Raw genomic sequence first — 25,000 nt, forward strand, 5'->3', positions numbered from 1 at the left:
CCTGTGTGCTGAATATGCAGCGGTTTCCGCGGGGCCGCGGCGCCAGTGTCAGGCCCCCGTAACGAGGACGCCCCGGCCATATGCGGGTGGAAAGATGGGACGGAACGTCAGCGCTGGCTATTTGCTGCTTTTCTCAAACAAAAAAAAAAAAAGTGTGAATAATGCTGACACACCGCACGGTCACCGGGAAGCCGCGGCGGGTGTGAAATATCAGTAAAGGGGCGCGCACCTTCGAGTGTGCGTGCCGAAGGTAATGAAATGTGCCTCTTCCAGATCCCACACGTAATCTCGCCGGTTATGAATTGCAATTTTGTCGCACAGAGGAAATCAATGCACGGTGCGGCACTATGAAAAATTGATTGGAAACATTTGTTGACATTTCAGATTGATCATCTCTGCTCCCCGCATGGCGCTCTTCGTGAGGCATTTCGAGCTTGAAGCAGCGAACGACGGCCTGGGGGTCGGCGGCGAGGTCGTGGCTGAGGGGCCGGGCAGATGCCGGCCTGACAGATGGCTGTATCGCCGGGTCGGCCTCGCAGCGGTGCTGACGCGGCGGTCGGAGGAGGGCCGGGCCGGGCCGCGCGGCGTGTGCCATCTTTTAAGCATAATTTGTAATAACAAGTTCGGATTCGTCTGCCGCGCGTCTCTTGACCCGTGTTCGATTTCGATTCGTGGAGGCCGCACCGCTTCTACTTGTCAGGCCTCCGTGCCTGTTTAAAATCCTTGCCAAGTCATTATCCAGTCAATAGTCATTCATCACCATCTTTCTTTTTAATCCATACCGGCGGAGATCGATACATCTCACCCCAATCAGTTCGGCTTAGATTCCGCCTCCCGTTCGTGTTAATGAAGCAGGTAAATTAATTGAATGACTGAATGCATTAAAACCTGCATTGATTAGTGGCATCGCAAATGGCAACACAAATTTGTTATTGGTTACAGTGAGTGATGAGCGCACGTATGGATGGGTCCGACACGGGAAAAACATCCAGGCGGATGTTTCCCAATGAAATGAGGCCTGGCAGGTCCAGTCTGACAAAACACAGAAGACACAGTCGGGCAAACGTAACGGCTCCATTTTCCTCAAGCTTAAAGTAATTACACGTATTTACTATTTGAACCTTTTTATTGACAATGTTTCAGTCTTCTGGGCATACAAAACCAGGAGGCCCCAAATATCAGAGATGAGGATTTCAAAATATTACATATTTTATGGCACAATTACAAACACGAAAAATACTTTTTTTTGTCCAGTATTTAACCACCACAGCACATAATATGAATTAATAATATTAATATAATATATAACATTTCCTGACTACTCACGGTTCTGACCGAAATGCAAAAATAAAACATTACCCAGTCTGGCAACATGGACAAAATGGCACAGCACTAAATTATTTAATGAACTGTGATGCATCAATAATAGCTACCATTATAATCACAATCAAATCAAATGATGACATAAGTGAAGATGTGCAATGCATGAAGCAAAGACGTTAAAAATATTGAAATGTTTACCTTCTTAATAAGGAATCCATCTGTTCTCCTGGTTACTCCTTTGATTTCCCTCACTCGAGATGTTGTTCTAAAAACATCTATTTCTTGGAATCCCTTAACAATGCCAGTTTTTACCTAAAAAAAGAATGCAATGTCCTTTCATGCACATTTTACAGATAAACAAGCAGAGGCTGCTGCGACAGAGCAAATAAAATGGTTAAACTTAGAGGTGTCGAGGATTGTACTCTAATCAGGGAAGCATTATTGCATCAGTGTCTGGTAAATAACTGAAAAAAGATTGTGTCACTGGGTCCATGTGGTTGTAGCAATGATAAGAATTCATAAACTCGCAGTCTGCTGGACCCTGGGGAGTATTGCCATGACTCCAGTAACCCTAAAAAAAAAAATTAAAGCTGCTGTAGTTGCCGGCATCACCTTTCCGTGACAGCTTCACACTTGTAGTTGTGAGCCAGAGACAGGTTTGAAGTCTTTTATTGTCAGCATAAGCATGTGTGCGTGCTGGTGTGTTTGTGAAAGATTAGTGTGTGTTGGGTGGGTGCATGTGTGTGTATGTGTGTGTCTGATGCCTGTGAAGAAGGATGAAAGGGTGCAGGGAACATTTCCAGTTAGTCGGCTCTCTGTGAATAACCACCCAGACTGTGGATTAAAGAGCTGCGGCAGAGCAATAGAAAAAAAAAAAAGACATCTGAAAAAAGCGTCCGTTACCTTTACACGCACAGTTCACTTTACTGCATAAAAAAAACCCACAATGACAATGGAATTAAATGCATCCTATATATAGAAACGTTACATAGTGTGTTGGATCCGTGGCTGGAGTGCGAGCGCTCAGACAACCTGCGTACGGATTTCCTACCGAGAAGCGCTGGGCATCACGGAGGCCTGCTGGCCGTTTGTTTTGTGCATTTGTCATGTACTTAATTAAACATCAGTGTTCTGCTGGCCTGTCTCTGAAGGTTTTTTCAATAAGTGAACACGTCGTTAATAAATCCTATTAATAAATGTGTGAAAATATTTCAGTCAATTGTCAATAATTCCCTTAGGATTCCAGGACTGCTGGGCATATTGGGCAATATTAATTATACTAAATACTAAATGCACTAGTTGCAGTTCACAGGCAAGTAATAAATAAATACAAATGCTTTTTGAATAGGAACTTAGTTTTCAACTTAGTTTTTCAATTGAATTAGAGGTTTATAATGATATCACATTTTTATTTAATACTGTACACTATTGGGAAACAACACCAGAAAGACACCAGTGTGGTGCAAATTAAATTATATCTTACGTTCTTTTCTATAATAGAAGAGTGAAAACATTGTAGCTAATGAATCATACATTTTGCAATGAAATAATTGCAATTAGCGCTGATTTATTCTCAAGATGAAAACTTGCTATAATGCATATTTTAAACTTAAAAAAGATGCAAATGTGGGCAGATGATCTGGTCTTTTGTCCGTTTAAATAAAAACAATTTGTGCAAATTACTTTAATAAGCTTAAGGGCTGATTCAGGTAGTGTGTCCAAAAATTCTGTGAATTTACTGTGAAATTATGTGAAATTACTGTGTCACAAAAAATATTTTAATATATTCATCTCATTTGCGACTGATTTCTACTCTCTTTGCAACAGAAAAAGTTGCATTTATACATTCAAAAAAAGTGAACACTGACTAAACTTTAAAAAATTGATGTAAATAAACCAATCAAACCTGCTGTAGCCTGGTTTATTTACATTATGTCAATACTAAAATTGACAGATTACTTGAATTACTTGAAGTTTAGCCAGTGTTCACTTTTTACAGTGTAGTACCAAATACTTATTGTTATGGTCAAGGACGATGTTCGAGCCCAGATGGATTAACGCTGCGTATTTTGTGTCCTCAGGTGCACGGTCTGGAGAAGCAGGTTGCTAAATCACTAGATTACCTCAACCTGGATCCGTCTGGCGCTGTGATGAAGACCATTCCCTACGGGATGGGTGGGGGTGGTGTTGAGGTGGCAGGGGGCGTCAAGCCACACTACCCATCCTCCCGCATATTTTCCACCATGGACAGCACGTCGGTGAAGACAAAATCGCCCACCTACAGCTTCCAGAATCCATATGAAGTGGTGAGGAACCAGTCCCTCCTTCTGGACCAGACAGGGTATCGCTCCAAACGCAAACCACTTAAGACGGCCTCAAAAACGAAGAAGATTTTCGGCTGGGGGGACTTCTACTTCAGCGTCAAGACCGTGAAGTTCAGCTTGCTGCTGACAGGAAAGATAGTAGACCACGTCAATGGGACGTTTACCGTCTTCTTTCGACACAACTCATCCAGTTTAGGGAACGTATCCGTGAGCATCGTTCCCCCGTCCAAGGTGGTGGAGTTTGAGGTGCTCCCGCCACACCAGGCTCTCCACCCTGAGCTCCAGATCCACCAGCCACATCAGTCCACCATCGACCCAAAGGAGATAAAGACCTTCAACTGTCGTGTGGAGTACGAGAAGACCAACAGGTCCAAGAAGCCCAAGCCCTGCCTGTATGACCCCTCACAGACCTGTTTCACAGAGCACACTCAGTCCCAGGCCGCCTGGCTCTGCGCTAAGCCCTTTAAGGTCATCTGCATCTTTATCTCCTTCTTCAGCATCGACTACAAGCTGGTTCAGAAGGTCTGTCCAGACTACAACTTCCAGAGTGAACACCCCTATTTTGGATGAAGTATACACCCAAGCTGAAGGTTGACTGAGGATCGAGGCTTGGTCTTTTATTCAGGAGGTTGTTTGGAGAAGGAGGACAGAAGAAAATTTTTCCAATAAGTTGTAATTTCCTTGTTTAATTCTCTAGCTCCACCCCCCCTTTCCTTAGTTTCCTTTGTAAATATGTATTAAATTTTACAGCTCTGATCAAATGATATTTTTTTTCCTCCTGTTGGATCCTGTAGGTATTTTATTTTGTATGAATCTGAAAAGAGAGCGTGATTTTGGTACTGTTCCTTCTGTATGACATGACACCAAAAATTGCCGAAAAACGTGTCATTTTTGTGGCATTAGATGTAAGTTGTTCATGATTTCAGTCCCACGTTTTCCTCTTGGATCCCAGAGACAGACATGTTGCAAAGAAAGTATATTTATTGCTTTTATCCGAATGTATAGGAATTGTTTAAAATAGAATATGCACACAGTTTATGATGCACATTAAATCTGTTTAACCATTGATTTCAGTTTTTTTTTTTTGCCCTTTGAAACAAGTGTGCATAAAGTTCTTTTTTTTTTTTTTTTTAGAAAGTACAGTACCTCAAACGGCATTTTACTGCAGATTTTTTTGGGTTTCTTAATGGTACAGCTCTTTGCACATCCCATGTAATGTGTCACGGGGTATCCAGGGTAGGAATTTTGCTAACTCATCAGAATGCCAACAAGTGGCACCACCGAGCATTTGTCTTTTTCATTATTTCATCTCTGAAATGTGTTTCCTGAGGGACAGTTTCTGCTCTTACTGGCACATTATAAGTACAGTTTAAACTGAGCTGCTTGAAGAATATGTAAATGGTGAGGAACTAGTCATGCCATACCAGGAGTCCCTCTTTATAGACAATTTGTTTACCTTTATTATGCCGTGATTGAACCAGAAACTAGTACATTTACACGTGATAAAATATGATTATTTTGGGAGGGGGGGGGGGGGGGGTGTTATAAGTTGCTATGTCAGTTATTCTTAAAACACCAAAAAAGGTCTTTAATATTAGACAACCGAATGGTCTGTGAGCCAGATGGACTTTGTCAATCTGCTTAAAAACCTTGATTACATCACCGCAGGGCTTTTTTCTGCATAGTGTTGCTTGATATAATGTGTATATACAATTAAAATACTTGTAAAATGTATAAGAAATAAATTATTAAATTGAGTCTGCAACATTTAATTGTCGAGGAGTAAACGGGTTAAATTATTTAAAAAAGCACAGATTATACATACATAATCATACATTTTGAGATACCTCGATAATATTCAGACATATCCTGAACAGATAAATATTGTGATTTGTGATTTAAAATACTCGCCAAGTGATTTTGGAACAGAATATACAATATTTGAGAACATAAATTTTCACTCCTCAATGTTTTTTTTAAATTCTCCCAGTAGTATTGCACTACATTCTCTCTTATTCTTGAAAATAATTACAAGATTGCAATCACACTGTTATTAAAGGCCCTGGAGAACTGGAACATTCACAATTCCATGAGACTCACTGTTTGGATTGTGCTATAAAATTACAGGTTTGAGTGTGTGTGAGGACGTGTTGTTGGAGATGATAATGTGGGTGAATGAGTGTAAATTGGTTGTCAATACATACATTTACACAACTGTAAAAAAAAAAAAAAAGATAGATACGTCTAATGTACAGTATATTTTCTTTCTCCACACTGTACCGAAAAAAAATTCTGTACTGAACACTGTACTGAAAATTGGATAAAAGTCCAATTTTAAAACATGTGAAATAAAAGTGATAAGATATTCACCCCACGTCATTATTACTTGTATCGAATTGCTCTGGTTTCACGTCTAGGGTTTTCGATTACCCACCGCCCCCCCACACCGCACATGACGTCATGGCGGAACTACATTTCCCAGACTGCACTGCGGTAGGTACGCACGCCACGCTGCGCTGGGCGCTGTTGATAGCCCCTGCATTGAAGCGGCGGAGAGCGGTTGCGGGACACGTGTAGGGAGTCGTACCGGTGCCGTGGAAAGCTCCAGTCATGCTGTCGTTGACGATAAGGCAGCTGGCCCGAGTGAGTAGCTTATTCTCGGCGCTGCGGACGCAGTTTTCACCCTATTCAATAATCCGGCTCAGTAGCCGCTAGCACGGCTAACTTCAGCAGGAGCTGCTTAAAAAGGTTCGCCGCATTGAATCGAAGGTCGGGCGGCGCTTTGCTCGTTCCTGACTTATTATAGCCCATGATATAACCGCGGTTGACTAGAGCTTCATTTATGTTTTTAAAAGGCTGTCGTGAATTAGCTGCTGTCTCGGAACTTTTCGCCACTCTTTTCGCGAATCTTACGTCCCCGGTTCTGTCCAAGTTGTTGACAACTGTTACAAATCTTATAAGCACGATACAGCAAGCATTAATATAGATGTGGTCTGTTTTGTAGTTTCATAGTAGTCTATTATAATGTATTTATTCCCAGTCTTATCAGGGGTTGCTTTATGGAACATGCATTATTACTTCGGGGGTGACGTGTTAACCTGCACCCCGCGACCAGACGGCCCGCTGATGCAACAGCCGACGGTCCGTGTCATCATGCAGACTCGTGGAGGGCCTAATGCACGGTTAATGGGTGATCCGCCTGCGAAGTTGTGAAACGATTTCAAAGATCACGCTGGGCAAAACTGGCCCGGGACACGAAGTACGGCACAAGCCACAAGCTCAGCGAATACTTGTGTATCAGCTGGAAATGAGGAATGCTTGTGTCATCGAGGTGTCTTGCACTGAATGCACGGGAGAGGGAAGGGAGAGTTCCGGACAAATGCACAGGTTGCCGCTTGCTGAAATGACCATTGCAGTAGGTATCTGCAGTGGACTTATTTTTGGCAGGACGTTCCATAATGCGACTGGCCTTGTGCAAGTCCTGCCCTTTCTCATTAAGAGCCACGTGCTGCCACGATGGGTTCAGCGTGATCTCTAATGTCATATAAAAAAAAAAGTCTCCTCCTGCGTCTCCCAGCAAACTTTTTTTGGGCAAGACTAACATGAATAAAACCGGCGCGAAAAGGCAGTTGGTCCTGACCTTTTTTTTTTTTTTTTTTTTTTTTTAATATATATATATATATATAAAGGCTTGGCAGGCTGCTCCCATTGTGCCAAGAGCCAGGCAGTTTAAACAAGTTGACGGGGGTGCGGTGGGGGGGCCTCGGCGGTTTGCTGTCCCGCTTTGCGGCGCGTGGCTTGGCAGTTTACCTGCTGGCGTGTTTGCACAACCTGTACCTTTTTATTTATGTTTTTTATTTATTTATATATATATATATATATATATATATATATATATATATATATATATATATATATATATATATATATATATATATATGCGCGCAAAATGTGTATGTATGTATGTATATGTATATATATATATATATATACACACACACACATTTTGCAGAGCCAACCAGCAGGCCCGCCTCTAATCACACCCCTGGATCGATACGTTCAAGGGCCTGGGACGCTCCCCCCCGATCTGCTTTTAATCTGTCAGTTTATTCTATTAAGGCAATAAATATCTCATAAATGACGGAAAAATTAAATGGCGCAAATTTTCAGCAAGTAGAGTAACTAGTGTTCGTCCTCAGACGCGCACATTTTAACTCGCACACATGTACGAATTAATTAAAAGCAGATGCAGGTATTGGATGCGGTGACCTATTAATGTAAAATTTGTACAACACGCAGACGCCGCTGATTAAGAGCGGCACATCTTTCGCGCGCTTCGCCCTCTTCGCTAATGAAACAATTTGGGTGTTTGCGCTTGGAAAAATTAAAAGTGTTCGAATTTAAAGATGCACTCCGTTGCGGTAATTTACTGCTCAAAAAGGGAATGGTTAATAATTTATTTGATTATATTTACCCAGGATTTTGAGGCATGATGTCCCAGTTTTGCTGCGTTGACTGGTGAGCTGGAGGATTCAAGTCAAATAAATTCATTTAGCAGCTACTTAAAAATGCAGAGATAATCTAGATGCATATTAACACATTCTTCATATCTGACAGATTCTTCAATTTGAGCTGATTAAAAGCTTTCATTTTTCCTTTCATTCACATTAAAATGTTTTTCCAAAAGGATCATGTGACCGGTAAAAAAATAACACCTACTCTGTTAAACTAATTCATTAAATCTGTTAATTAGGGATAAAGTCAAGTGTTGAGCTTACATAATCGTGTTAATGTCTGTCAGACTGATATTTACATGTGTGCGTGTGTAAGAAGCACCTGAAGTGATAAAGTGAAGTGATTGTCACAGTACACGGTGCACACAGTGAAATTTGTGGTCTGCATTTAACCCATCACCCTGAGTGAGCAGTGGGCGGCCATGAAAGCCGCCCGGGGAGCAGTGTGTGGGGGACGGTGCTTTGCTCAGTGGCACCTCGGCAGATCGGGATACGAACCGGCAACCTTCCTTAACCGATAGGCCAACACTGCCCCTAGATCCCCTGTGCAGGATAGCTGAGCGGTCATGGTGGCAGGGAAGACGACACAAAGTGAATGGCAATTGGAGGCAGGCTTCATGTATTAAATTACATATTTAAAACAATAAATCGTTTTAAATATATAAATAATAAAATGTAGTCAACCTCATTGTAGGGTGGTAGTAGCCTTGTGGGTAACACACTCGCCTATGAACCTGAAGACCCAGGTTCAAATCCCACTTACTACAATTGTGTCCCCGAGCACCCTTAACCCTGTGTGTCTCCATGGGGACTGTCTCTGGATAAGGGGGCTCTGATAAATGCTGTGATACACTATAAAACGAAATGTGTCCCCTGCTTTTAACCATCACAGTGGAGCAGCGTTTGGGGTACCTTTGATCAGTGGCACCTCGGGATTCAAACCGGCAACCTTCTGATTATGGGGCCGCTTCCTTAACCGCTAGGCCGCTGCATCTCATCTCTATTCTCTTCTAATCTAACTACTTGGACCAGGCTTTATGGTCCTGGACCAGACCATTTATGAGACAGACACAATGAATTAATTGTCTTTAAACAGACATTATAATTATAAATAAACTAAGAAACATTTTAATTACATTTGAATTACACAATCATTTATTTATAAATCATTTTCCATCTTTACCTATAACCCCATCTGCTTCAATGCCCCCTTGAGCGAAGCCCACTGAGCGAAGCCCACTGAGCGAAGCACCGTCCCCACACACTGCTTCCCCGGGCGCCTGTCATGGCTGCCCACTGCTCACTCAGGGTGATGGGTTAAATGCAGAGGACAAATTTCACTGTGTGCACCGTGTGCTGTGCTGCTGTGTATCACATGTGACAATCACTTCACTTCACTTGGTACATTCTTAGCTCCGCCCTTCCCCGGCACCCCGGAAACTTTTAAAACTTCCCACAGTCCTTTACTAGAACTAAACAACGTCAGCTTGTCTTTAGCCAGCTGGTCTGTCTAATTTCAAAACTAACATTATTTTATTAATGAACGTCGGTAATAATGATCATCACATGGCTGTTCGGAGCACCGTACCGGTAACAGACCGTGGCTCTTATCACAGCACGATACAAAGATACGGCTGTCATCGTAAAGCCGGGACCGCCGATTCCCTGAGGAAATTGCCTTTTCCCTGCTCCTGATTGTTCCGCCACTGCCCTCTCACCCTAAATGGACCCCAGTCCGCCAGCGGCGAAGCGCCCAGATCCTCTCCGATCACCCCGACCCCCGAGTCCTCAGACCTGCGCCATTCAGGCCCGAGTCGGAAGGCAATTTGTAACGGCGGCTCTCCTATTAGTCAGTGACAGAGGGAGAGCGAGTGGGTGTCAGAGCGAGTGATATTTCAGCACTGTTGACACTTCCTCGCTGACCCCTTCCTTCATCCCGTTTCAGAAGTCCCTCCATGCTTCTCCCGCGTTACAAGGCTGATTGTTGTCTCTCGCGGCCTTGATGGACAGCAGCCATCTGTAAAATTGACTCTCTCCGTTCATTCAGAAGGAAATGGTAAAAATAATGAGCAAAATGAAATGATTTTTCTTTTCCCCCCAACCTCCGTCCTCAGCCCATCACACTGTTCATTGTGCCGCCAGAGTCATCAGAAGGTCTGAACGGAATGTGAATTTGCGAAGTTTCTGCACACTTTCTACCTGTTACAGGGTCAGTGATGTATCATTTAAAAGCGATCAATTTACACGGCAGACTTTTCAAATGGCTTTCGGTGAAAACATTTGGCAGATGACTGCAAAAATATCTGGCAATTCATCCGACAATTCTGAAATGTTTTAATTTGAAAAAAAAAAATTGAAATAGGTCTGGTTCACAAGTGCCTGTCAAATCTAATTTTAGGTGGAAATGCCAACACTGGGTGTTTTTGGGTGGACTAATTAGTGCTAATAATGAAAATGGAGACACTTCTTAAAAATATCTTTATTATTCTGTTTATAGCTAGCCAAAATCTTCCAAAATGTATTGCACTGTAAACGCATGGAAAGCAGCACAACTCATGAACAAGTGCACATGGCCTCATAGCAGCCTACTAAAACACAATTTTGGGTGTCGACGTAAAACCTTTTTCCGCTGCTAGCCCAGCCCTCACCACTGACATGGCCTTTCTTGCGCGGTGGGAGAAACTCCTCAAGGCGTTGGCCTCTCCGCAGGGTTCTTTTTGATGTGAACATGTTGACCCCCCACTTAGTGCTTTTGACCAGAGCACTAGGCGTTTTACACAAACTCTGAATTTTTAGATTAGATTCAACTTTATTGTCATTACACATGTACAAGTACAGGGCAACGAAATGTAGTTTTTACTATTACAAATTGTAATAGAAAATAAAATATAAGGTTTGTCAAGTACGCTACTTTACGTACAAATTGTTTATGCTGGGTGTATTGATTGGGCAGGTCAACATTTTTGTTCAAGGTATTTTCAAGATATTGATTGAGTTGACAGACAATTAAATTATTGATATTGTGAATTTGCGGATTCCATTGCAGGGTAGTAGTGATGTCGGTGTAGCTAAAGGGGATAAAATCAAAAGATTTCATCAAAATCCATTACCAGAGGAGTTTAACCCTTGATTCAGTGATAAATTATCCCTATTTTGATAACCAATATCACTCTATATTGATGTACTGCCCCATTCACGTAACGGACTATTCATGTTTCTAGGTCAGGAGCCAGAAATTGCTTTGTAATTGGATCACACAACGAATATGATCTGATGTACAAAGTTTTTGCGGTGCTGTAATGGACACATAACAGGTTCATAACTGTGAGACCCTGTAAAACAAGTTCTTAACTAATTAGAAATCAAAAATCCTCTAGTTTAGGACTGTATTACATTCCCGAATCATTGTTCTGTCGGTTCGCTGACTTGGTGTTAGCTGGAGGTTGTACCGCAGGCTCCGGGTTGCCGATTACAGATTGTCAGTCACTCTGAAGCGCCCGTCGTCCTGACCGCCGGGCCTCAGCGCGGTGACAACTTCCATCTGCGCGGTCACAGCCACTTAGCAGACGCCTTCTCGTACTTTGAGCGAACCCCCCGGTTTCCAAACTGTGTCCCCCCGCGAGAAAGGCAGACAGCGAAGGACGGGTCCCGTCAGCGCTTAATGACCCGTGTGATTCCGGCGCGCGGCGCGTCTCCCGCGAGGTGCCGGAGCTGTCTCCGCGGGCCCGCCGCCCCGCGTCCCCGCCATCGAGGCTGACAGAAGGCCACAGGAGCTGGGCCACGCTGGCAGCCATTAGCGTCCCACCCCGCGTTCCCCGCCACCTCTCCTGTGACCCGGCTGCCCCATGGCCGCGGAAGGAGAGCGGGAGCGGGCGGCGGAGGGGAAGTAAAGGAGCGCAGCTGCCTCATTCCTATTTCATCAACGCGGTAATTGCAACAGGCCTTTTTAATCTGATTAAACAAAGATGACGGCGGCAGCGCTCTTACCGCAGTGAAGTAAACTACTGTTGGCATTTTTTTGCTCCTCCTTCGCATTCAGGTCATCTTAGGAAAGTTTGAGGTTAAAACTTTCTTAAAATAGGCGCAGAGTGTTTCATTCAAGAAGATCTAATCAGTAAACTGATGATCTGAACTGAACTCATGAAACTGAAATCACTTTCTTTTCCATACATCGAGGAATTTTCCTGATTATCATTGTTGATGTTTTTCAGATTGGAATAAATAACTGTTAACAAACGTTTGTTATGGCTTATTGGTATTCGTATATGGAATAACCACTAGATGGCGCTGTCTAGTTTAGTGATCAATATTACTTTGCTATGTTCCTCATTTATTCATAATTTTGTCACCCCCTTGGGCTTGTCACATAGCAGGTATATTGGTCAAACTAGTAATTTTAATATATAATTTTGTGTTTTTATTATATATATATATATATATATATATATATATATATATATATATATATATAGTATATAATTTTATTCAAATCAATGTCAACACCTCCATCACCCACCTCTATCAACCAAAGAAATGTATCATCATACAGAGATCAAGATTTGTCACTTGTATCATGTATTGTAACCAATACATTCCAGTAGTGCTGTCTTAAAATTTGCATACATAAATTATACACTAATTGCATCGTTAATCGCTGATGTGTACTATCGAGGTCCATACTTTTTTTTTTTTTTTTTTTCTTCTCCCCCCCCATCATATCATTAGCAGGTCCCCCATCTCCCGTTAGATCTGTAGTATATAAACATGATGAAGGGCCGACAGGGCAGAATCTTACTGTTGGCCCCCCATTCACAGTCCTTTAATTATTCCCCATCATTGTGCTAATTGGATTTTAATAACGCTATTAAGATGAAGCACTGCATCGCGTTGAGGCGACACCCGCGGAGCTGTCGGCGTTGCCGCCATTGAGTTTAGCTAAGCGAGTGTTTACCCTTCTCGTGATTTAGATGTTGAGTGAGGCCTGCAGCTTCATGTGGTCTACCCCATGGCTGTGACTTCACCCTGAGCGGGTTCTGTTGAACCGTTGCCATGGAAAATAGACTGGCCGACTGCATGATGAAACGTTCAAGAAAACGCACATCCCACTGAATAAAGAATAGTGGCTGTTCTGCAGCATTTGCACCTTCACGGAGAAGCTTTACCTTCGGCCTATTATATCAAAATCATTAACATAAACATGCTCAGTCTTGACAGTAGGCGAATACGATTAAGATTTAGTCTGCAATTTGGCGTTAGGCTTCCGAAGTTGCCCTACGTTGACCCGTTTTTGGATCGGTCACAGGGCCAATGAAAACATTGAGCCCCGGTTCACTGATCATCACAGTTGAGCGTGCTGCCGGCGTCTCGTACAGCGAGGAAATGCGGAGGCTGGAAATGCTGAAACGAAGTGAAGAAGAGGGGGAGGAGAATGAAAGGCTGGGTGAGGGAACAGTGGAGGAGATTAGATAAAGAGAAATGCTGAACACGGGCTCTCGATTCGCACCGCGGCCGCAACGCCTGCCGCAGAACTGCTGATAGATGCATAATTGGACAACCACGCTGATTATTGATATCTCACAAACATGACGCACGCTAATTATATTACATGTTGGAGAATGCGAGGTGCTTGCCGTTTTAAGTGGGATTTTAATGTAGACGTTTGGCCTGTTAATTCGTCTGCTGCCACTTTTCTCTTGAAATCTTGGCCCTCATTCTGCAATTTGGTCCTTCCGTATGTAAGATAATTTATGTTCCGTGGACCTTATGGCAAGACTTTGAGTCATTTAATGTAAAACGATGTAAAGCGCTTGAAAACATTTCCATTCAGAAAGCTTTTTAAAAGGTCCCCTGACATAAAAGCTTTAAATGCTAACCAGGAGAAGAGCGGCCTACAGAAGTTGAGGGGACATTCGTGGTAATGACAAAATCAACACCATTCACCAACCACAATGTTTGGCGCAGACTGGAAATTGTTTCTGCATTTTCCATTTTCCCCCAAATAAATCACCTTATGACTACATAACTGGTTATATTCCAGATCCCGCCCTCCGAGCTGCCGCTCTCTGAATGGCACTCTTTACACACTATCGGCATTTCTAACCACTGCTTAGTCAGATTGGCACTGTCAACAAACTCCGAATGATGTTCTACTTATCGTTATTTTATCCTTATTTTATAGTCATCTTTTTTTTTCTTTTCTGTGTGACAATTTCAGAAGCTAGGAATATTTATTCCTATATTTAACTCAACAGCGCCCTCACATTTATACAGTGTACATCTGTGGCCAGATGTGGAATTGCAGCAAAACTTGGGCCACAATTGATTTTTACTCTCCACGATTGGCCATGGTGCTGAGGAGAAGATGCTCTAAAACCAAAACCCAGTGACTATGTGAAAGTCACAAACCCTGCACATCTCTTTCAGAGTTTGGTATTATACCGGTTTATGAGTATGAAATTTCTTGTTGGGCCATTCTATTTTAAATCTATTTTTAGCTGTAAGTCCTCTTGTTTTTTTTTGTGGGTTTTCACGCTTGCTTCAGCACTCACTGATCGTGTGCTTAGCACGATGGCCTTTGAATGGTGTGTAAGGTCTTGCCGCCAAGTGAGGTCTCCCCACTGCCTTGTTAAATAAACTCTCCGAGGCCGACATCCAGATGGCCGGGCTTAATTATATAACAGACTTGTTATTGATCTGATTGGTCTCTGTTTCCTGGGTGCGCCCCCGGTGCCCTTGACTTTACTGGCCTGTGGTTTTCTGAACGTTACTGCTGCGAAGTGTCTCATCGGTATAGTCACAAGGCAGACTGGATGGACTTGTTACGGCAATAAAATCTAAAATAAAATCTTTTCTGCCTCCCTTTCCCCACGTCCGGCCACTTCTTTTGATCTTCCCTCCGATGCTGAGAGATCTCTCTAATCACTTTATTCGGTCCTATTGATCTGTATCTCTTTCAAATGGCACTTTTTATTTTCCCTCTAGCCATTTTAATTATAAAACCCCAGCATCCAGACACGCTCCCTCTCTCCATCTCTCCCTTTCTCCTTCCTGGAATGTAAAACCTTGGTGAACTGGAAGCGGCTTCAGTGTGTAAACAGCCCAGAGCTCTCGTGATGGAAATAATCTCTTCTCTGTGACATTAATCTTACTAAAACTCACCCTAAGCCCAGCTCTTGAAGCACTGATATTTGATGGTGGCTGCCATGCTGTACAGGAATTAGGTGAAACAAAAAAAAAAAAAAAATGACCAAGTTGGTGTTCGCTTGCCTCAATGTCTCCCATATGCTAGCCTCTGTGCCAGCGCACCACGGCTGCCATCGGGGCCAAAGTGAGGGGCCAGCACTCCCAGCCTGCAGCCAGACCCAGTGACCACGAGGGCCAGTGGACTGGACAGGAGAGCTTGGCCAGCGATGACCCCGAGATGTGGGACCTGCTGCAGAAGGAGAAGGATCGTCAGTGCCGTGGCCTGGAGCTCATCGCCTCTGAGGTACGGAAGTGAATTCTGCCCTTCTCCAGTCATTTACATTCAACAGTCATCCGCTGCGGACCGGACCAGTCACCATGTCTAACAACAGAGAATTTTTAGTCCCGTACACACAAGAACGCTTTTTCAGTGTTTTAAAAAAAAAAAAAATGTCCACACAGGAGTTTAATCTGAAAAGTTGTCGTCCACATGAAGACGTAGAGAAGGGCCAAAATGCTGTTTTAACCCCCTCCACACCTGTAGGTGGCGCTGTAAAACCGCAGTGCTCCACCTGGTTTGCAGCTAGTTCTCGTCCAAAGTGTGTTGGAGGTTGGGATAATATGTCCGCGGTCTCACAGAACAGAGAAATTCACCCGTCAGGGTCCCCTCTGAAACGCCGTTTCCGCGCGGACGCAAGGCCATCCAAGGATGGAAATTTTCCCGTTTTTAAAATCCGTTCGGTCCCGAGCAAAACGTCCCGTGAATCAGCCCGAAACCGGTTTTACATTTACATTTACATTTGCAGCATTTACCAGACGCCCTTATCCAGAGCGACTTACAATCAGTAGTTACAGGGACAGTCCCTCTGGAGCAATTTTTTAGGGTTAAGTGTCTTGCTCAGGGACACGATGGTAGTAAGTGGGATTCGAACCCGGGTCTTCTGGTTCATAGGCGAGTGTGTTACCCACTAGGCTACTACCACCCGTTTTATTTAGGATCGATTCTGTGTTTGTTCTGTGAAAACCTTTTCACGGGTTTAACTGGCCTTTAGTGTCTAAAACCCCTTTTTCCAGTGAATAAATTTGCTGCCACTATGAGCAGTGTTTAAGAGGGAACACACTCCACTTATCCTTTACTATTCGGAGGCGGCACTCCTTATCGTGTGTGTGTGTGTCTCCCTCTCTTGTCTCTGCTTCTCTGAGACGCTGCTCACTGAAGTATATCAGGCAGCTCGCAACACTAAGCCTGACCATTCTAGTGTGAGATAAACCTGATATCTTCATACATCCTGTCCTCCGCCTCCACCCTCGAGTGCCTGGGATTCAGTTTTAACGGGAAATAAAACCGCGCGGAAGGGCGGCGGCGGCGGCTGCATTTCAAGGCGTAACGTGAAGAATATCCACTGTGGCGAAAGGGTTGTCGTGTTTTTTTCATTGCGAGTGAGAGATTACAGCGGCGGGGTCAACACGGGGAAGTGTCCCCTATCTCCCATTATTTTCTGTCTCTCACTTTCTCTATATATATCCCGTCCCTCTCACTCCACCTGCCCATCTTACACGGTGGCCCCGCGGACAGATCTCCTCCAAACTGGAGTCTATGGATTTCTGGAAGTCCTGTTGGAGTCTATAGTGGCGCAGCGGGGGCTTTAATGCCATAATGATCGGTGTTCATTGTCGGCCTGTAATCACTTAACAGAAATGAATCCCCTCTTGTTTACCCGCCGTCAGCTGTATTGATCTCGGCCCTCCTCCCCCCTGCAGAACTTCTGCAGCCGTGCCGCGCTGGAGGCCCTGGGCTCCTGCCTGAACAACAAGTACTCGGAGGGTTACCCGGGCAAGAGGTGTGTGTTATTAACCTGTTATTAACCCCTCGCCGGTCCAGACATCACGGTGTAACCAGGCGATCCAGACATCAGCTACCATTTTACCTTTTTTTTTTTTTTTTTTTTTTCAGTTTATGTATTTTTATAATCCAGGCTCCACATTCCCCTAAATTACCCCGTATCCTCTCATTAGCATTGCCCTTTGTGTGTCCTGCTAAAGAGTTTTAGGGTAAAAAAAATTCAAGCCATTGTGAGTACAAACTCAATTTGTAGTGGCAGTCTTGGCCTAGTGGTTAAGGAAGCAGCCTCGTAATCAAAAGGTTGCCGGTTCGAATCCCGAGCCACCAAGGTGCCACTGAGCAAAGCATCATGGCCGTCCACTGCACACCAAGGGTGATGACCATCACTTCACTTTCAATTTAGGGGAAATGTACATAACTGCAATTGCAGCTTCTCATAATGACACGTTGCTGGTGTCAGAAAGGCTAATTTGGTTAATTGTGCATCTCCAGACTAGCTTTAGTATTCTGTTGGCCAGCTGCATGGACCGAAAGATGCACATCATGCCTTCAGTACAGGGAGAACCCTCACATCTCACTACTAATAAACCGTGAAGAACTTCATTGTGTGTTGTGTACTTTGCCTGAGAGACCCGACCTCGCTGAAACTGCTCTTGGCCCCTTAGGTATTACGGTGGCGCCGAGGTAGTGGACCAGATTGAGCTGCTTTGTCAGAAGAGAGCCCTGGAGGCCTTTGACCTGGACCCGGCCCGGTGGGGGGTCAATGTTCAGCCCTACTCCGGATCCCCAGCCAACTTTGCCGCCTACACGGCGGTGCTGAACCCCCACGACCGACTCATGGGCCTCGACCTGCCAGACGGGGGACAGTCAGTTCTTCCTTTTAATCTAAACACCTTTTGTTGCCCAGTTTCTTTTTTTCTAGATTTTGCTTGGCTAATGGTTTTATTTGTTGACCCCCTTCCGTCTTTCTCTCTCAGTCTTACCCACGGCTACATGTCTGACGTGAAGCGGATCTCTGCCACCTCTATCTACTTTGAGTCCATGCCCTACAAGCTGAATGTAAGTAATGGTGAAGTCTGTCTCTTCTCAGGCTCCCTGACCTTCATTTAGTCCTAAGCAGGTCTATGATCAATGCATCAATATCAGGATGCATCATTATTACACTCATAGCATAAGTCCATATTATGTCTGATCGCTGTGTACGTCAGTGCCTTGCACTGGTGCAAATGTTGTACTAAAAATGATCTCTACGTTTTTTTTCCAAACGTATGATCCTCACACCCCAAGGTCGGGTTGTGTGGAGTTCGGCTTGTCCGACGTGCACGTGTATTGATTAGTGTGTGTGTGTGTGTGTGTGTGTGGCATGGGTAAGTCCCCACCCTGAACTCGACATGCCAGGATGGGACCCTGTAATGAAGTGGAGATGAAGAGTGGGGGCGAGATGTGATCCAATCCCAGCGTGACAAGATTATTAAATATTGTCCTTTTTTTTGGTAACGGGAACTGTAATCAGGATGGCTGATTTGGAATTTCAACCTGACTTAGTCTGAAAGTTGAGTCGTGGCACATCCAGTTCAGAAAACTTCACCCGGATGACTGAGAATCGTCAGCCTGACATCCAGGTTGAAAGTTGGTGACACTCCATTGTTCTCCAGCCTGACCGCTGTCCCTCGTTTCGTATCAGGGTCCGTTTTTCAGTGATCGCTGCCCTCGTCCCCCTCCACCCCACCACAGTCCCGTGATCAATGTGGCCCCCGCGTCCGCGTTGATCAATGCGTCGCCGGTGCGGGTGCGTGGCGCGAGGCCGTGATTGATGAGGGGCCAGGCCCCCACTGCGGGAGAGATAATAGGAAATCGACGGGCCGACGAGGTCCACTCTGTCCTCAGAATGGACGCCGGAGGTGATGGAGCGAGAGCCAGAGAGCGGGATGCGAGGTGGAGATGGGAGATTATCCGCTTGTCTAAATAAAGCCCCGCTCTCGCCGGTGACGCCGGGACTCGCCGAGGACGGGAGAGTTGGTGAGAATGAGAAGGAAAGTGACTGTGTGAGAGCGGGAGGTGAGATAGGCGTGGCGTGGCCAACAGGAGGAGTGAAGTCTGGGGTCAGGGAGACGCCGTGTGTTTATGCTTTGTTAGTTTGTACATGAAGAGGGTGTAATACCATGTTCGGCTCGAGCCAGGGACCCCAACACCTCCCCGTTAAGATAATTAGAGCTGCTCCTCCATCTGGTTCTAACGCTGGAGGTGTGTGTTGAGTGAATGAGGGTAAATTTAGTTGCGTGTTCGACTGTGGTGTCTGTCTAATCAGGCGTAATGACTTGAGGTGTGTGTGTGTGTGTGTGTGTGTGTGGGGGGGGGGGTGCGTGATTAATCGGGGAACACTGCGATCTGAATTCCCTGCGGAACACCAATCCCAGTATGCAGCAATATTAATAATTTTGTCTATCAGGATGTACCTTTTATTTGTGCCCTTTGATGGTCTGTACAAGACCAAGTGCCACAATCCCCTGCCAACACTGGTAATAGAATTCATGGGCATTATGGATATTATGGATATTCCATATATCATTCAATAAAACAATCCCGTTAACCACCACTACCCTCTTAAGTCTGTCTTTTTTTTTTTTTTTTTTTTTCTCTAGGTCTTTAGAATAAAACATTTAAAGGGTTATGACCTTGTATTTTTGCATCTGTGCTTTTCTTAAGATTTAAGCAGTCTGTGGGTAAAATATAAAATAAATACCTGTATGCCCTTTTCTCAGCCCAAGACTGGTCTCATTGACTACGAGCAGCTGGAGGTCACGGCTCGACTCTTCCGGCCAAAGCTGATCATCGCTGGCACCAGCGCCTACGCCCGTCTCATTGACTACGCTCGCATCAAGAAGGTGCCTCCACATCATACGCTTAGTGTTTGCTCTTCAGGTCTCCGGGGTAACCGGGATCTGTTTATGAAAAATGCTTTTCTACCGAGGGCTTACTAGGCTTTTGGGTGTCGGACAAAATCATCCACAAAAGTTTCCAGAATAGAACTCTGCTGGTGCTCTGTGTAGAATTCTGAGGGGAAAAACCTAATTTAATACATTTACTTTTTTTGGATGTACTGTATATACTGTGTGACTGGATAAGGACCACCAGGATGTTTGAACCTCATTATGTCATCAGCGCAAGATATACACATGCTCTGATGGTAATCTTCATTCCTAATCTCATGTGAACTCCCCGCTTTTTATTTTTTTATTATTATTATAATTCGCCATCCTGACATACGCCTATGCCTCGCGCTCTCCCCCACCGTCTTGGGGAGCAGTGACCTTGCCCGCTCTGTGTACACGGACCTCTGTTGTCCCCTGGGTCTCTGGCTTGATGTGCTCTCTGGGCAGTCCAGATTCCCATCACCGCCCTCCACCTCCAGCGGCGCGCTGCACGCGGTCTCGCCGGTGTCCTTGAGGACTGTTAAAAGTGTGTGCGTATGCGTGCCTGTCCTGCTTCTCACCCCCCCCCCCCCCCCCCCCCCCACCCGTAAACGAGAGATTTTAATTACTATTCATATCCCCCTACTTTACCCCCACTTAACCTGATGTAGGAAAAAAACCAACAACCCTGAATTCTGAGAGCGCGCCGGGCTCACCGCTTAATATTCGGCCCTGAGCTGCACATCACTCTTCATTTTAGCCTACTTTCATCAGCGAGCGCTTTTCTTGATCAATTTCCCTCTCCCTAATGGGAGACTTCGCTTAAATATAGACCCACTTGACTCAAACCAGCGTCTGCTGGCTGACCTTTCCCATCCAGAGGCTTTTAAATCCATTCCCTCTGCTGCTTCTACTATTTCTTAATAAAATAAGAATGGCATGATTCATGTTCGTGTGTCTGATCTTCCTTCTGGTCTCCCCGCCCCACAGCTGTGCATGGACCTGAACGCCTACTTGCTGGCTGACATGGCCCACATCAGCGGGCTCGTGGCGGCCAAGGCCGTCCCCTCTCCGTTCGAGCACGCCGACCTGGTCACCACTACGACGCACAAGTCCCTCAGAGGAGCCAGGTACCAGATTTACCTCCGAAGGTTCGAATTGAGCTCTGTCGGTGTTCGGAAAACGAATACGTACGTCCTCTCCCACAGGGCCGGCCTGATTTTCTACCGCAAGGGTGTGCGCTCTGTGGACAAGAAGGGCCGTGAGATCAAGTATGACCTGGAGGACAAGGTTAACTTTTCGGTGTTCCCGTCCCTGCAGGGTGGACCGCACAACCACGGTATCGCCGGGGTGGCCGTTGCCCTGCGACAGGTCAGCCATGCAGCCCCGATGGCCAATGTCACCGACCCAAAGGCGGTTTAGGTGGACATTTAATATATTTGTTCTGTGGGGTTTTTAGGCCACTACTCCAATGTTCAAAGAGTACATCGATCAAGTGCTGCGCAACTCAAAGGCCATGGCCAGTGTCCTCCTGAAGAAAGGCTACACCCTGGTCTCAGGTACCGTGTGCCGACATGATGATGATGGTTGAACTACACACTGACACTATTTCTGTTCGCTCTGTACATAAGGAACAGAGAAACACTGACATTTAACCTCATCTTGCATGCTTTAGTCAGATGGGTACACAGAATGAAAAATCTCTTAAAGTAACCGGGTCGTATTGATCTTTTAGTAATAATAACTTTTAAACATTTATTCTGTTTAAATGTTTAGTTTTGGTCTGGTTTATCTTTTTAAAGATAGCTTTTTGTTTTGTTTTTTGTAACTTGTTTTTGTCTGAATCTCCCTCCATGACCGTTTTCAGGCGGGACCGATAACCATTTGGTGCTGGTGGACCTGCGTCCACAGGGTATCGATGGGGCTCGGGCGGAGCGCGTGCTGGAGCTGGTGTCAATCACAGCCAATAAGAACACCTGTCCAGGAGACAAGAGCGCTCTCACACCTGGAGGCCTGAGATTAGGTCGGTCTCCTGCTTCCAATACCGGGCCGCCGGCACGGGGATCTCCTTAAGGCGCGTCAGCAGTGTGAGAGACGCTCTTTCATCCCTTTTGTTTGATTCTCAGGAGCTCCGGCCCTGACCTCCAGGCAGTTTAAAGAGGCGGACTTCGAGCAGGTGGTGGAGTTCATGGACGAGGGCTTTAAAATCGCTCTGGATGTCAAGAAGAAGACAGGTGAGGGAGGTTTTAAGCTCTAGTATAGCATTTTTTCAACATCTCATTTTTGAGAATCACACTTTACAAGGGTTCTCGAATTCAGACAACTTCCTGGATAAGATTCTTAGAATTAAATACATTTAGCATTTCAAACTCTATACTGATACTAAGGATGGTACTCTATACTATGTTTAATACTACAGGAGGAGGACATTTTTTTTATTCAATAAAGAAAGAATACTTTTCAAATATTTTAAGTTAGAACATCATATACTACATAAAAAAAAAAACGAGTGAATGAATGAATTCATTTCTTTTGTTTATTTGTTCATGTATTTTAATGTTTTCAGGAAAAATAAAACAAAGCACTCTCATGCTGCAGAAGAGAGCTGTAATCAGGCCTGGCCTGAACCCCACAGAATCCGACCCGACATGTACAGCTTTTTAAAAGCCTGGCGAGTTACGATTGTTTCCCCCATTCAGCATTTTCATGTCTATCTCGTGAGAATTAAAATGAATTACCTGACGATGGTGGCCGCGAATTGCAAATCAAATGGATAAAAAAAAAATTTTTTAAGAATTTACATATTAATGAAACACATTTACAACATGCGAAACGTTTTCCAATCACTGAAATTGATTGTAAATTGCTGTATTCGGTTGGTGAATTCCATGAAGCGGCAGATGGAAAAACTGGAACCAGTGCTAATTGGTATCGAATTTTAGTATCAATTAATATTTGAGTATTTTATTTTTTTTGACATCCCTAGTGTAGAATGAGAGAGGCATCATTTAAATAACCTTTTTTATATAAAGGTTTGCTCATCCTTATTTTTCAAAATAGGCCGTAAGCCTTTCACATAAGGGGTAAGAACCATATGGCCATGACAATTTGCCAATAATACAACTGTCTAGACAAAAAGACATTGTATTTAACTTTCAGTTCTCTGAATGCATCGATGACTGCGTATATAGTGAAAAATTGTTTTTCTATGTGTTCAGTCCTTTTCCAATAGATAGAGCCGATCAAGAACCTTATCAATTTGACCCAAAAAGTTTCCTTTGTTTATTAAACAAATTATTATTATTATTTTCCTCAGGAAAGCTCCAGGATTTTAAAGACTTCCTTCTTCAGGATCCAGAGACAGTGGCCCAGATCGCTGACCTTCGTCAGCGTGTGGAGGCTTTCGCCAGACCCTTTCCCATGCCTGGGTTCCATGACCACTAAAGCACAGGAACGGATTTAGATTTTTCCTTTTTCTTTTCGCAATTTTTTCTTCCTTTTTTTTTTTTTATTTAGGTAAATTGCTATGGTTTTGTCCTGCTGAGGTGCAAGTGAAGCCCCAGGCACCTTTCAAGTGGCTACGAGAACGTGGTGATAAAATGTGGATGTAGAAAGCCCGGTTTCTGCTGAGAGCCTTTCACAGCGCCTCCTGATTTTGTAGTAATAACATTTTCCCAGCTGAAGATCTGCACTCATGAACCAACCTTGTCTAGTTGGGACTAAATACATTCCACTTGTGTGAGTCATTGAGAACATTTAAAACTTATAGCACAAACTGAGAGGAGAAATGAAGAGACGTTCATCAGACTGAGCTGAGAACGTGTAGAATCACCCACATCCGCACCACCAGTCTGGCCCTGTGCAGAGCGGGGACTCACATGTAGAACTAACTTGTCACTTTATGATGCTTATAGAACAAAATTGTCTTAATAGATCATAATTTCATTGACACTGAAAACATGTTTACAAAGCATTTATTACATTGTACCATTGTAATGTCATTTTGGATTTTGTTATACATAGTTTTTCATATCCATAAAAATGGCTGAGAAATGATTTCAGAAAACATGTGAAGGTACTTGCATTCTGATTGGTTGCTGATTGATTGCTAAACTGGGCCTTTGATTTATTGGGAGTGTTTGAAATCCAAGTGCACTTCGAACAATTCTGTAGTGCTCATATATAGCAAGATGCTTGCCTGAAGACCACTGATACTGACTGGTCCCCATCACGCTTCTGTCTGCCTGCACTTCTCTACTGTGCTGCCTGAGATGACATTTGTTTTTTTTTGTTTTTTAAAGAACCTTTATAAATTTTATAAAGTGGAGTCTAACCCTAATAAATAAATATTGAGTAATATAAATCATTTTTATCAGTGTGTACTTATTTCTTTGCACGTGCATAGATCCTCATGCCACTTTTAAAGGCCTATTTCTGGCAACACTCATCGGCCCTATAGATACACTTTAAAGCTGTACATTTACAGTCTTGCCATCTGCTGCGGTATCGAAAGGTCAGGCGGCCCACCAACCCATTCATCAGCGGTCAATTTCTGACTAAAGGACTGCTGTCGATCGGAGATTATCAGCCTATAAATGTCAGCAGATGTTCTATAGTCTCCAACTTCTACATACGCCAGGTTGGGCCCACGGGGTTTGTGTTTCTCGGATGGGTGCATGAATGAAGACTCCAATGTCCCTATGGTTGAAGGTAATCTTTGGTCAGTTTGGGTGCTTTGGAGCAGGTCTGCATGCAGAGGTAGGAATAATGGGTCATATCCCCCAGCTTGGCTCATATCAACGCCCAGGGATTTGCCACTGTCATCTCATTTATGCTTGGTGCCCTGTGCCAATGTGCTTCATAAATAAGGGGCACTCTGTACCAGCACCTCAGAATCCAGAT

General features: G+C 44.2%; 2 protein-coding genes across 2 annotated transcripts in view; both read left to right on the plus strand.

Moving 5' to 3' along the window:
• The window catches only part of nxph4 (neurexophilin 4), a 29,178-nt gene extending 24,423 nt beyond the window's left edge, over positions 1–4,755 (plus strand). The window contains exon 2 of the mRNA XM_028998754.1: positions 3,405–4,755. Within this exon, the coding sequence (XP_028854587.1) occupies positions 3,405–4,217 (813 nt within the window). The 3' untranslated portion in view covers positions 4,218–4,755. The remainder of the gene's footprint in view (positions 1–3,404) is intronic.
• Positions 4,756–6,146: 1,391 nt separating this feature from the next.
• On the plus strand, positions 6,147–24,464 carry shmt2 (serine hydroxymethyltransferase 2 (mitochondrial)). The gene is made up of 12 exons (XM_028999037.1): positions 6,147–6,290; positions 15,450–15,647; positions 17,105–17,184; positions 17,852–18,052; positions 18,164–18,245; positions 19,949–20,071; positions 21,089–21,228; positions 21,307–21,469; positions 21,558–21,657; positions 21,966–22,121; positions 22,225–22,332; positions 23,415–24,464. The coding sequence occupies exons 1-12, from the start codon at positions 6,258–6,260 to the stop codon at positions 23,540–23,542; spliced, it is 1,512 nt and encodes a 503-aa protein (XP_028854870.1). The 5' UTR covers positions 6,147–6,257; the 3' UTR covers positions 23,543–24,464.
• The last annotated feature ends 536 nt before the right edge of the window (positions 24,465–25,000 follow it).

The sequence above is a fragment of the Denticeps clupeoides genome, chromosome 12 (assembly GCF_900700375.1).
Source record: "Denticeps clupeoides chromosome 12, fDenClu1.1, whole genome shotgun sequence".
NCBI lineage: Eukaryota > Metazoa > Chordata > Actinopteri > Clupeiformes > Denticipitidae > Denticeps > Denticeps clupeoides.

Coding starts and splice junctions, on each gene's coding strand:
- shmt2 (XM_028999037.1), top strand. CDS start 6,258: ATGCTGTCGTTGACGATAAGGCAGCTGGCCCGA. Junction 18,246..19,948: donor CCATGCCCTACAAGCTGAAT/GTAAGTAATGGT, acceptor CCCTTTTCTCAG/CCCAAGACTGGTCTCATTGA. Junction 22,333..23,414: donor GGATGTCAAGAAGAAGACAG/GTGAGGGAGGTT, acceptor TATTTTCCTCAG/GAAAGCTCCAGGATTTTAAA.